At 34.6% G+C, this 14,260-nt stretch overlaps 1 protein-coding gene across 1 annotated transcript; it reads left to right on the top strand.

Annotated features, from left to right (window-relative positions):
* Positions 1-324: 324 nt before the first annotated feature.
* Positions 325-1,374, top strand: LOC101342983 (olfactory receptor 4N4). The gene has a single exon (XM_004391029.3). The coding sequence runs from the start codon at positions 448-450 to the stop codon at positions 1,372-1,374; it is 927 nt and encodes a 308-aa protein (XP_004391086.1). The 5' UTR covers positions 325-447.
* Positions 1,375-14,260: the final 12,886 nt, after the last annotated feature.

Raw genomic sequence — 14,260 nt, 5'->3', positions numbered from 1 at the left:
CATGCACAACTGCTACAATTAAGATATGGAAAATTTCTATCACCTTAAAAAAATCCATCATTCCTCTCTGCTATCAATTTCTTCCCCACATTCCAATAAAAACCAGAAGACCTCAACAACTGAGGTTAATTTTTCTCACTTAGGAAAATTTTAATATGCCTCAAGCAAATCAGGAACCAATCCGGATCAGGGTATACCAGAGTCCCACATGAGAGAACAGTTAGATACAAGCACAGGACAGAAGTGAAAGAGTGCAGCTTGAAGACCAGGGCATTGGCACTAATGAAATTTAGAAGAATGAGGATAAAACAGATTTCTTAGCCTGTGGGAGAGTAATGGTCTAACACGGATGTGAAATATCCTGCTTTTAGCTTGAGAAGACCTATGGTATAGATGTAAGAGGTGGAAATAAACTCTCTACTCCTTGATGCTCTGTAGGCAAAGGAAATGGAGATAAGAAACAGCACAGTGGTGACAGAATTCGTCCTTCTTGGTCTTATCCAGTCTCGAGATATTCAGCTCCTGGTCTTTGTGCTGATCTTAATTTTCTACCTCATCATCCTTCCTGGGAATTTCCTCATCATCCTCACCATCAGATCAGACCCTGGTCTCTCAGCCCCCCTCTACTTCTTCCTGGGCAACCTGGCCTTCCTGGATGCATCCTACTCCTTCATTGTGGCTCCCAGAATGCTGGCAGACTTCCTCTCTGAGAAGAAGGTGATCTCCTACAGAGGCTGCATCACTCAGCTCTTCTTCTTGCACTTTCTTGGAGGAGGGGAGGGGTTACTACTTGTAGTGATGGCATTTGACCGGTATATCGCCATATGTCGGCCTTTACACTATTCAACCGTCATGAGCCCTAGAACCTGCTATGCATTATTGTTGACTTTGTGGTTTGGGGGCTTTGTCCACTCCATTATCCAGGTAGCTCTCATCCTCCGCTTGCCCTTCTGTGGCCCAAACCAGCTGGATAACTTCTTCTGTGATGTCCCACAGGTCATCAAGCTGGCCTGCACAAATACCTTTGTGGTGGAGCTGCTTATGGTCTTCAACAGTGGCTTACTCACCCTCTTGTGTTTCCTAGGCCTTCTGGTCTCCTATGCGGTCATCCTCTGGCATGTATATAGGTCCTCTTCTGAAGGAAAGAACAAGGCTCTGTCCACATGCACAACTCACATAATTATTATATTTCTCATGTTTGGACCTGCCATCTTCATCTACACTTGCCCCTTCAGGGCCTTATCAGCTGATAAGGTGGTTTCCTTCTTTCACACAGTGATCTTTCCTTTGATGAATCCTGTGATTTATACCCTTCGCAACCAGGAAGTGAAATCTTCCATGAGGAAGCTATTGAGCAGACATGCATTCTGTTAAATGGATGTTATAAGAGAACTCTAGAAAGGAGAATTCCAGCCTGAAATCATTCATTCAACTATCAAATACTAGGTTTTACTCAATGCTTCCCATTTGTCAGGTGGTATTTTTGACACCTGACAAATGGGAAACATTCAATAAAAACTAGTACTTGCTAGATGAATGAATGAGTTCCCACTGGAAGGAACTGACTTGATGGCAATGGGTTTGGTTTTTGGTTTATTGTAGGCACTGGAGAGAGAGTTACATACACTGAGAGAAAAAAGAAAAAAAATAACTTGGTATACTTAAAGAATATAAAGAAAATCATGCTGATTTGAGTATAATGAGTATGTGTGAGATATTTAAGTATTAAATTTAATGTGACTGTAAGAGTCAAATATGTAAGGTGTTTTAGGCTGGGATAAGGAGCTTGATTATATTCTAACTGCAATAAGAATCCATTTTAAGGTTTAAAGTAAGAGAGTGACTTAGCTACAATTGATTGTTTTCTGTGTGGCTTAGGGCAACATCCTCAAGATTCTGGGCAGGGATCAATAAGCTATAAAACATCATTAAGAGCCAAATGTCCTGACAGCATGTATATTTTGAAAGAAACTATAATTTTTTTCTTCTATTCAAAATTTGGTTGAGGATAAGAAAGAGAGCTGATAGGTTTCATGGAAAAATGTTGTGAAATTATTTCACTTGGTTTTTTTTTTCTTCAAAGCTTCTGATTGTTACTAACAGGTTTTTGCAAATCCTTCCTGGATGTTAAAGCTTTCCCCAAATTGATTTCACTCTGATTATGATTATGACAATGTTGCAGATGATAGAAATCACTCAAGTTGTTTTAACTATAATAAATTTTAATGTGGAAAATTAGGTACTTGTACTATCTTTTGAAGGGCAGAAGATCATTGGCTAAGCTGAGAATCCAGAAATGATTCCCAGAACAACATTGTAGAACTAACCTGCCAAGTGACCAGTCCCTGCAACAACAGGAGACAGGGAAAACAACGAGCTGCTTTGTCAGTTCTTGTCTCAGGAACACACCAATTTGCCATAGTCTTGAATCCAGGGAATCATCCAGAGTGCCTCTCGTATTATTGCTTCTCTCCTCAATTAAATTATTTTCTAAATTCAAGTTACACATCTTATAGTTAAAATCTGGAAAACTAGATGTAAAGTTCTAGAAAATCAGTTTATATGTTCATAACTTCTTTTGAAAACAAAATAAAACAATGCAAAAAATATGGTAAAAATACATGAGAATGGTTTTAAAATCTGAGACAAGAGAAAAACCAGGCATGAAGACTAGAAAATCAAAAGAAAAATAAAGTTATATTTGAAATACAAAAATAAAAAAATATGTATAGGCAAAAGACAAGAGTGCCAAAAAATCTGCCCTCTGGATTATTTTCTGCACAACTATAAGATTTCTATGGATATGGAATTGCATGTCCCTACTGACCCCAGAATTGTAGAAGGGAGCATCCCTGAATAGAAATGAAAATAAGCTATAACTAAGGAAGTTGATATAAACAATAAGAGGTTATTTCCCTTAATACAAAAGAAACTCAGTAAGTGAATATAAAATAGATACATTATCAAAGGAGGTATGGGCAATAAAAAGAAAGAGGCAATTCAGAAAGGAAACACATGAAAAGTCCTGTAAACATAAGAAGAGATGCTTGTCATCAAAAATCAACCACAGGGAAAGACCACTGATTCTCTTTAGCATTTAGAAGAACGTTGCTCATTTATTATCAAGAAGAGAAAACTGGACAAAATAAAAACTATATTTTTCTATAAATTTATCAAAGAACAGATGAAGCAAAGAAATCTTATTATATTGAACTCCAGAGAGAGACGAGACCTTTTGCAGCTTCCATACATAAGTGCAAGTAACTAATCTGGTATGGGGAGGTAGAGGAATGGTCTTGCCTTAGATTAAGATACTTTGTAGGGATAAGGAGAAACAAACTGAGTTTTTAATGATATGTGGGATGTATACAGATTAGAATCAGGAAAAGCTTCAAACAAAAATAAATAGCTCACTTTTATAAATTCCTTTCATCCTAAACCCATATGAATAATTTTTCCCAGAAAAGGAGTAGCAGAGGAAGAAATGAAAATCAGAGGGAATTTGCATAGGGCTGGTAACTGAAAGGCTGGCAGTCAGAATCCACCAGCAGCTCTTTGGAAACCCTGTAAAGCAGTTCTACTCTGTCCTATAGGATCACTATGAGTTGGAATTGACTCAGCAGCAACAGGTTTTTTTTTTTTTTTTTTTTTCCAGCCATTCTTGCAATGCTTAGATGTTTGTGTCTACAGACTAGAATTGAAAGGGAAACAAAACTATATGCATTGTTATTCAAACCTCTTCCTCTCAAATACTGACAAGATCAAATATATCGGGTCCTTGGTAGAATGATGTCAGATGTTGGGGGTTAGACTAATCAGAGTTTAATTCAATCTAATTAAAGATGACCCCAAGCTCCAGTTCAACTGGTCCTTGGGAGGAATCTGAATGATTAGACCACCATTCTAACTTCTACACAGAGGAAAAGGATTTAGTTATCTGGTAAAGTGAACAAAATAAAATTAAATATATTTTTTAATCTTCCAAAAATTTATTTTTTATACATGTAAAAAAAATAGAAATCAGAAGTCTTGCAAAAAATATGGAAAAGTATCTCATAGTTTATAAAAGTATCAATAGAAATACACTCACATTTGAAGCATATTATGAAATTATTAGGCAAGGACTTTAAAATCGACATAAATATTTAGAATAAATGATAAATATATTGGATAAAGAGATGGGGATTTCAGGAAAGAAGTGCAAACTAAATATAATGTATTTGCTAGAACTAAAAATGACAATATTTAAAATTAAAACAATTACCTTAGATGAGCTGAAGAATGATTTGTGCACTGCAGGTAAAATGAATAGTAGTTGCAAAGACAGATCAACAGAAGTAATCAAAACTGAAGGACAGAGAGAGAAAAGATTTAAAAATATGAACAGTGTCAATATACATTGAGGCAACATCAAATAGTTTTAACATATGTGTAATTGAAGTTCCAGATAAAGAGGAGAGAGAGAATGAGACAGAGAAAATATTTGAAGAAATAACTGCTAAGAATTTTCAAAATTTTAAATCAACATCAAACCACAGACTCAAGAAGCTAGGTAAAATCCAAGCAGTATAAATACAAATAAAACCACAGCCATGATGCAATAGTGTAACAGATGCTAACAAGAGATGTAAAGAAAATCTTAAAAGCAACCAGAAGAAAAGAAAGTTCAGAGGAACAACAACAAAAACTGTGGCAGATTTTTCACCAGAAACAATGCAAGCCAGAAGTAAATGAAATGACATTTTTTAAGTTCTTAGAGAAAAAAAAAAAAAAAAAAACACATAACCAAACTGTCCAGCTGGAATTCTAAACTCAGTTAACTTAAAACATAATGACACAATCAGCATTTTAATATTCAGAGAAGCTTAGAGAGAACTTGTTGCCAGAAGACTTACAGTAAAAGATGTACTAAAGGAAATTCTTCTTGATGAAGAGAAAATATACCAGATGGAAACCTGGATTTATAAGGAGAAATGAAAAGTATTGGAAATGGTAAATAAGTGTATAAATGTTTTTTATCTTTTTTTAGTTACTTGAAAAGATAATCAACTGCTACATTAAAACATAATAAAGTGCTATGAGACTTATATGTAGAACTAAAATAGGAGCCCTGATTGTGCAGTGGTTAAGCAATCAACTATTAACAAAAATGTGGGTGGTTCAAACCCACCAGCTGCTCTGCAGGACAAAAAACTTGGCAATCTGCTCCTGTAAAGATTACAGCCTAGGAAACCCTATGAGTCAATTCTGCTCTGTTCTGTAGGTTTGCTATGGGTCAGAAGCGACTTGACAGCACACAACAACAAGAAATAAAATATATAACAACAACTGCATGAAGGACTTCAGGGAGGATAAAAATAATTATATTTTTGTAAAGCTTTTACATTATCCATGACATATCCTTAAATTATTATTCAAGGTAGACTGTGGTAAGTTAAAGAGACATACTAAAGTAAACACAAAAAACAAAACAAGGAGGTTTAGCTATAAAGCCTTTGGAGGAGAGAAAATGAAATACAAAAATACACTCAAGTGATTCAAAGAAGGAAGGAAACAAAGCAGGAAGGAACAAGGAAGAGACGAGATAAATAGAAAACAGATAACACTGGTGAAAGTGAACTCAATATCAACAATTACATTAGATATAAATGGACCAAACACACCAAGATAAAAAGATGTTTGTCCTAAAAATCCAAAAGTGGAGGTTTTTGGACAGTATGAAAAAAAGCAGGAGTCTTATCCATTCTGTCATCACTGTTTTTTTACAGGTGCATTTAGTCCATTTATGTTCAGTGTAATTATTGATAGATGTGAGTTTATTGCTATCATTTTGCATTGCTTTTTTTTGTGGTGCTGATGTTTCTTTGTTTCTCTTAGTCTCCGGTGCTGAATTATTTTGTTTGTGGATTTTTTTTCATTTCTTTTGTTTTTGTAGATTTTGTGTTTACTGAGACTTTGTTTTTCTTCTTTATTTTGATGAGGTTCACCATTCACCAAAGATTAGACAGGCTCATAAAACAAAATGAGACTAAAGGGGTGCACCAGACCAGGGGCAATGACTAGAAGCCAGGAGGGGACAAGAAAACTGGTAATAAAAAACACAAGGTCGAGAAGGGAAGGGTGTTGACGTGTTGTGGCATTGGTACCCAATGTCACAAAACAATATGTGTACTAATTGTTTAACTAGAAGATAGTTTGTTCTGTAAACTTTCATCTAAAGTAAATAATAAAAAAAAAAGAAAAAAAGGACCTTTAAAAAAAAAAAGTAAGATTCAGGTATATAATGTTTAGAGGAAATCCATTTTAAATGTAAAGGTACAGAAATATTGAAAGTTAAAAGGTAGAAAATAATATACCATGCAAACATTATTCACACTGTATGGAATGGTTGTATTAATATCAGATTAAGTAAACTTCAAGCAGCCCATGGGTATTACTAAGTATTTAGAAAAATATTTCATAATGCTAAGAATGTCAATTCATCAACAGGACATAATACTACTATGTGTGTATTCCTCTAATAACATATATTTTGTTTCCTATGGCCTTAATGTTATGCCAGCCACTTTTTATGCCTCTGGACCTCAGCAGTAAGGCATTATTCCGTTCTAATGCATTTAGCATCAAGGTGAGTCCCTTTTGAAATGTGTGAACCTCAGCAGACCAGAGTTGGAGCCTCATTGTTGTGTAGGTTGAACATTCTATTAGGTGATGCTTCCCGGATGTGTTAGTTTTGTAAACTTTTGCCCATTTTTCATTTTCTTTTGTGAGATGAGGCTTGCAAGAATAATTATGCCTATCCTGGTGATGGTTAGGGAGCCCTGATGGGTTTGTTTGTTTTTTTTCTGTGTTTTTTTTCTGTGTATTAGAAAAAATTACATAGTGGATGATTATAAAAACAAGATATATCAATGGAATTATAGCAATGTTTATGTAAATACTAATAACTTTACACTTATATTAGAAAAGAATAAACTTATGCTATCAATAATCCAAGTTCTATCTTAAGAAACTAGAAAAATAGCAAGTTAAAACCAAAATAATATTTGGAAATATTTGGAAAACCAGAGATTCCCATATAACCTAATGGAAACGTGCCAACAATAAATTATCTATTTAGTTATCAGTGGCATACTGTCTTGACACAGATCAGTGGCACCAAAGTGCCACTTGCCTCATTGGTGGATTGCACTGCCACATTATATTTCTCAAAACCCATATTACCAATCAAAACTTTAAACACACTTAATTAGTAACTATGCACTCCAACACTGAAAACAAATGCCATAAAAAAAAAAAAAAAGGTAATGAAAGTGTTAAAAGTTTATGAACTGAATTTTCTGATGTTAGGTGTCCTTGTGTCGATTTCTGACTCATAGTGACCCAACATGACGGAGTAGAACTGTCCCATAGTGTTTGTTGTTCTGTGATCTTTACAGGAGCAGATTCCCAGCCCTTTCTTTCGCAGATGGTCTGGGTGAGTTTAACAGCCAACCTTTCAGTTAGCAGCCAAGTGCTTAACCGTTGCACCACCAGGACTACTTGAACTAAATTTAGACATTAGGCATATCTAAATAAAGAAATGGAGAAACCAAAACTAGTGTTTTGTTATTTTAACACCTTTTTCTTGAAAATTAATAAAACAAGTGGGCAAAAATCAGTAGGAACACAGAAGATTTGAACAACACTATCAAATCAACGTGACCTAGCTGCTGTATAGAGTATTAAACCCAATACTATAGGACACACGTTCTTTTCAAATGCACATGGCACTTTCACCAAGATAGATCATATGCTGGCTCTTAAAAAAATCCAGAGGTATTTCATAACAGATTATATTCTCTGACTGCAATGGAGTTATGTAAGAAATAATTAACAAAGAAAAAACTATATAATTCCCAAATACTTGCAAATTAAGCCACACAATTCTAACTAATGCAAGGTGTCTGAGAAGAAATTACAAGGAATATTAGAAAAAATTACATAGTGGATGATTATAAAAACAAGATATATCAATGGAATTATAGCAATGTTTATGTAAATACTAATAACTTTACACTTATATTAGAAAAGAATAAACTTATGCTATCAATAATCCAAGTTCTATCTTAAGAAACTAGAAAAATAGCAAGTTAAAACCAAAATAAGCATAACAAAAGAGATTAAAAAATATGAATCTTAACATTCTCATTAATGATTTGCCCTATTATTTGCTTTTAGAGCCAGGACTACTGGGAAGCTAGAGAGACAATGTTTGCCTTGGGTGAAAAATTTAAGGGGTGCCAAGATACTCGGTATTGAAGAGAAAGAATATTTTAATAAATCTCTTAAAAGATAAAAATTAATTTAAAAAAATCCATGATGAACATAAAACCAAACTTAAATAAAGGTCGGATCAGTAACAGTGTCATGCTGATCCCCACTGGAACCTGAGGCAAAAGGAAAAATCGATACATATGTTGTCTTTATTGCAAGTGCTGATAATCTGTTCATGATGTGTTGTCTTGCATTAATTTTGGTTTTTAAAAAATATTGCATTAAGGTATTACTTACTTCGTTTACTACAGTTTTTGGCACCTTTGTAAATTTTGCCCCTGGGGCAAATGATTCATTCACTTCACCCTAGTCTTGGCCCTGCTCACTTTCTTGATTATATCAATAATCTCTCATCATTTATTTGAATTGACTCTCATTGAATTTTATTTATAAGGTGTAGATTAACTTTCCTCAACCTTCTGTTTATTTCTGACTTAATAAATATGTTTCCAAATAGGGTTACATTTTCTGTATCATGTAGGATCTTGATTTTAGAATTTAGAATTAATCCAGTGTGGCATTAGGTGACACATTTTTAAATTTACTCCTTACTAATGCTCTGGTATTTTCCTTAGCCTAATTTAGTTGACATTCTTATAACTTCCATTGGAGATATTCAGTGGCTTTGTGGTCTCAAATCCCAAAAGCACTTTCTTCGTTGCATCGTAGAGTTACAGAGTAGAATTCAAAATCCAAGGTTCCCCTGCATGCGAACAAATATTTACAAACATAGGCAAGAATGGTCAATTAATTTTTCATCAGGATGGCAACGATGGCTACTTTGTGAGAGCAGCATAATAACCGTGCAGAGTTCTGATGGGTCTTCATATTTACAAGAAACAAAAAGGAGGAGAAAATAGAAATAACACTCTGGAAGTATTTTACTGCTTTCTTGGAATGCAAAGGAATAGAGGTCAGAGTTTCAGCTGGAATAGCTTAATGCTAAGGTCTAAATCCAGCAGCATGCTTTTTTCTGCCCTCTCCCCTAATAGGAGCCCTGGTAGCAGAGTGGTTAAGAGCTCGATGCTAACTGAAAGATTGGCAGTTCAAATCCACCAGCCGCTCCTTGGAACCCCCTGGGGCAGTTCTACTTTGTCTTACAGGGTCACTATGAGTCCAAATCAACTTGATCACAAGAGGTTTGGTTTTGGTTGTCCCCTAATAAGTCTCCCTTCTGCTTTTGATTAAACATTGCTGTAATGAGGCAACAAAGGTTTTCATTTCATTATCATAATTAAGGAAAGTTATTAAAAGTATTGGGAGAGTTGAAATCTGGTGTTAAAACTCAACTAGTGTTAAAACAAGTGACTGATAAGTATTATTTTCCTTAAACTACCAATGAAATCACCATACAGATTGAGTAAGTATGGTGAAAGGATTCAACCCTGACACACACCTTTCCTGACTTTAAATCATGAAATATTCCCTTGTTCTGTTTGGATGACTGCCTCTAGGTGTATGTACAGGTTCCTCATGAGCACAATTAAATGTTCTGGAATTTCTATTCATCACAATGTTATCCATAATTGACTATGATCCACACAGTAGAATGCCTTTGCATAGTAAATACAAAAAAACAGATAAACATCTTTCTGGTATATTTTGCTTTCAACCAAGATCCTCTTCTGAATCTGCTTGAATTTCTGGCAGTTCCCTATCGATGTAGTGCTGCAACAATTTTTGAATGATCTTCAGCAGTATTTTACATGGGTGTGATACTAATGATATTGTTTCATAATTTCCACATTCTGTTGGATCACCTTTCTCTGGAATGGGCACAATTATGAATCTCTTCCAATCAGATGGCCAGGTAGCTGTCTTCCAAATTTTTTGGCATAGACAAGTGAGCATCTCCAGTGCTGCATCAGTTTGTTGAAAACATCTCAATTGGTATTCTGTCAATTCCTGGAGACTTGCTTTTTACCAATGCCTTCAACGCGGCTTCTTTCAATACCGTCAGTTCTTGATCATATGCTACATCCTGAAATAGTTGAACAACAACAATTTCTTTTGGTACAGTGACTCTGTGTATTCATTCCATCTTCTTTCGATGCTTCCTGCATTGTTCTTTTTTCTTCAGTTCTTTCTGCTTGAGAAATACTGAGTATGCTCTTCCCTTTTGGCTTTCTAACTCCTGGTGTTTACATATTCCATTATAATACCTTACTTTATCTCCTCAGACAATTATATGGTCTACTATGCTGGAAATGACAAATTGAAGTGGAATGGTGTCACATTCATTGTCAAAAAGAACATTTCAAGATCTATCCTGAAGTACAAGGCTATTAGTGATAGGATAATACCCATATACCTACAAGGAAGACCAGTTAATACGACGATTATTCAAATATACAAACCAACAACTAATGCCAAAGATGAAGAAACTGAAGATTTTTTATCAACCTTTGCAGTATGAAATTGATCAAACATGCAATCAAGATGCATTGATAATTACTGGTGATTGGAATGCAAAAGTTGGAAACAAAGAAGGATCTGTAGTTGGAAAATATGGCCTTGGTGATAGAAATGATGCAGGCGATCACATGACAGAATTTTGCAAAACCAAAGACTTCTTCATTGCAAATACCTTTTTTCAGCAATATAAATGGTGAGTATACACGTGGACCTCAACAATGGAAAACACAGAAATCAAATCTACTACATAAGAGATGGTGGAAAAGCTGAATATCATCAGTCAAAACAAGACTACAGGCCAACTGCAGAACATACAATCAATTGCTCATATGCAAGCTCAAGTTGAAGCTGAAGAAAATTAAAACAAGTCCATGAGAACCAAAATCCAACCTTAGTATATCACACCTGAATTTAGAGACCATTTCAAGAATGGATCCGACGCATTGTACATCAATGACCAAAGACCAGACGAGTTGTTGGATGATGTCAAGGACTTCATTCATGAAGAAAGCAAGAGGTCATTAAAAAGACAGGAAAGAAAGAAAAGACCAAAATGGATGTCAGAAGAGACTATGAAACTTGCTCTTGAACATACAGTAGCTAAAGCAAATGGAAGAATTTACAACATGGGAAAATCACATCAGATGACAAAATGGTGGACAATCACATATTACTAGGAATCATGGCCCAGCCAAATTAATACACATATTTTTGGGGACACAATTCAATCCATTAAACTTGGCTAGAATTTTGTTGATAATTTTTACATCTATATTCATGAGAGATATTGGTCTGTAATTTTTCTTTTTTTTTTTTTGGTGTCTTTGCTTGACTTTGGTATCAGGGTTATGCTGGCTTCATAGAATGAATTTGGTGGTATTCCTTCCTTCTCTATGCTCTGAAATAGTTTGAGTAGTACTGGTATGAGCTCTTCTCTGAATGTTTGGTAGAATTCACTATTGAAGCCTTCTGGGCCAGGGTGTTTTTTTCGTTGTTGGGAGTTTTTTTTTTTTTTAATTAACTCTTCAATCTCTTCTCTTGTTCTGGGTCTGTTCAGATTTTCTATCTCCTCTCGTGTTAGTTTAGGTAGGTAGTGTGTTCCTAGAAATTTGTTCATTTCCTCTAGTTCTCAAATTTGTTGAAGTACAATTTTTTATAGTATTCTGTTATGATCTTTTTTATTTCAGTTGGGTCTGTTGTAATGTCCACCTTCTCATTTATTATTTGGGCTGTTTGCTTGCTCTATTGTTTTTGTTTTATCAGTTTGACCAATGGTTTGTTGATTTTGTTGATATTTTCAAGAACCAATTTTTGGTCTTGTTGATTCTTTCAATTGTTTTTCTGTTCTCTATTTCACTTATTTTTGCTCTAATCTTTATTATTTCCTTTCTTCTGGTAGCTGCAGGCTTCTTTTGCTGTTCTCTTTCTATTTGTTTGATTTGTAGGGCTAAAGTTTTGAATTTGGCCCATTCTTTTTTATGTGTGCATATATTGCTATAAATTGACCTCTGAGGACTGCCTGTGCTGTGTCCAAAGGTTTTGGTATAGTGTGTTTTCATTCTCATTTGTTTCTAGGAATTTTTTAAATTCTCTCTTTGATTTATTTTATTACCTAGCTGTTTTTAAGCAAGGTGTTATTCAGTTTCCATGTATTTGATTTTTTTTCCTTGCTCTTCCTGTTATTGATTTCTATTTTTATAGCATTGTGACCAGAGAGAATGCTTTGTATTATTTTGATGTTTTGGACTTTATTGAGGGTTGCTTTGTGGTCTAAATTGTGATCTTTTCTGGAGAATGTTCTACGTGCATTGGAAAAGAATGTATACTTTTATGCTGTTGGTGGAGTATTCTATATATGTCTATGAGATCAAGTTGGTTGATTGTGGCCTTTAGATCTTCTGTATCTTTGTTGAGTTCCTTTCTGGATGTTCCATCCTTTACTGAGAGTGGTGTGTTTCAGACTCCTACTATTATTGTAGAACTGTTAATTTCTCTTTTCAGTGCTATTAGAGTTTGTTTTATGTATTTTGGAGCCCTGTCTTTGGGTGCATGGATATTTATTAAGGTTATGTCTTCTTGATGGATTGTCCCTTTAATCATTATATAATGTCCTTCCTTGCCTTTTATGGTTGATTTTGCCTTAAAGTCTATTTTTTCTGAGAGTAGTATTGCCGCTCTTGCATTTTTTTAGTTGCTGTTTGCTTGATTTTTTTTCCATCCTTTGATTTTTAATATATTTACGTCTTTGTGTCTAAGGTGTCTCTTGTAGACAGCATATTAATGAGTCATGCTTTTTATGCATTCTGCCATTCTCTGTCTCTTTTCAAGTGCATTTAAGCCATTTAAGTTCAGTGTGATTATTGTTAGCTATGAGTTTATTACTGTCATATTGTTGTGCTTTTTTTTGTGATCTGATGTTTTCTTTGTTCCTCTTACTCTCCTGTGCTGAGTTCCTTTCATTTGTGAATTTCCTTTTCTTTCATTATTATAGATTTTGTGTTCACTGTGACTTTGTTTTTGTTTTTTATTTTGCTGAGCAGGTGTGTTAACTTTGTGTTTACCTTGAAATTGATGCTTATCTTCTTAAGTTTGAGCCAGTCATTTATTACGTGATATCTCCTTGATTTCCTGTCCATTGAAAAGTTGTATACCTACTCCATTCTTTCTCTCTTTTATTGATTTAAGGTTGTCATCACTTACAGATTGACATCTCTGTTTCCCTGTTTTAAGTTTTTTAGCTTTGTTTTATTATTGAGAGTTCTTTACCTGGGTTGACATCTGGCTGGTTCTGTCCTGTGTCCTAGACTCTGGTTGTTGGTTCTCAAACTGAAGGACTCCCTTTAATATATCTTGTAAGTTTGGTTTTGTTTTTACAAATTCCCTTAATTGTTGTTTATCTGGAAATGTACTAATTTCACCATCATATTTGAATGAGAGTTTTAGGATATATTATTCTTGTTTGGCATTTTTTTTTCTTTCAAGGTTTTATATGTATCATCCCATTGCCTTCTTGCCTGCATAGTTTCTGCTGAGTAATCAGGGTTTAGTCTTATTGTTACCCCTTGTAGGTGACTTTTTAATTTTCTCTAGTTGCTTTCAGGACTTCGTCTTTGGTTTTGGCAAGTGTGAGATTATGATATATCTTGGTAACTTTCTTTTGATGTCCATCCTTTATTGGGTTTATTGGGCTTTTTGGATGGTCAACTTTTCCTCTTTCATGATATTTGGGAAGTTTTCGGCCAGCAAATCTTCAATATTCTGCTCTGTGTTTTCCGTTTTCATATTCTAGAACATTTTCGTTTGATTGTGTCCCAAATAATTCTTAGGTTTTCTTCATTTTTTTAAATTCTTTTGTCTGATTTTTCCTCAAACAAAGTGGCATCCATGGATTTGCTTTCAATCTTGCTGATTCTATTTTTCCATTGTCTCAAATTCCTCCTAAAACCTTCTATTCAGTTCTCCATTTCTGAAATTTTGTTGTTTAACTTTTAGATTTCTACTTGCCGTTTTTGTATGATTTCTAATTGTT

Source organism: Trichechus manatus, unplaced genomic scaffold, assembly GCF_000243295.1.
Source record: "Trichechus manatus latirostris isolate Lorelei unplaced genomic scaffold, TriManLat1.0 scaffold00408, whole genome shotgun sequence".
Classification (NCBI taxonomy): domain Eukaryota; kingdom Metazoa; phylum Chordata; class Mammalia; order Sirenia; family Trichechidae; genus Trichechus; species Trichechus manatus.
The sequence above is the reverse complement of the archived record's forward strand: the minus strand, read 5'-3'. Positions and strand labels throughout refer to the sequence as shown.

What these genes read in the sequence shown, in the direction of transcription:
- LOC101342983 (XM_004391029.3), top strand. Translation starts at nt 448, where the DNA reads ATGGAGATAAGAAACAGCACAGTGGTGACAGAATTCGTCCTTCTTGGT.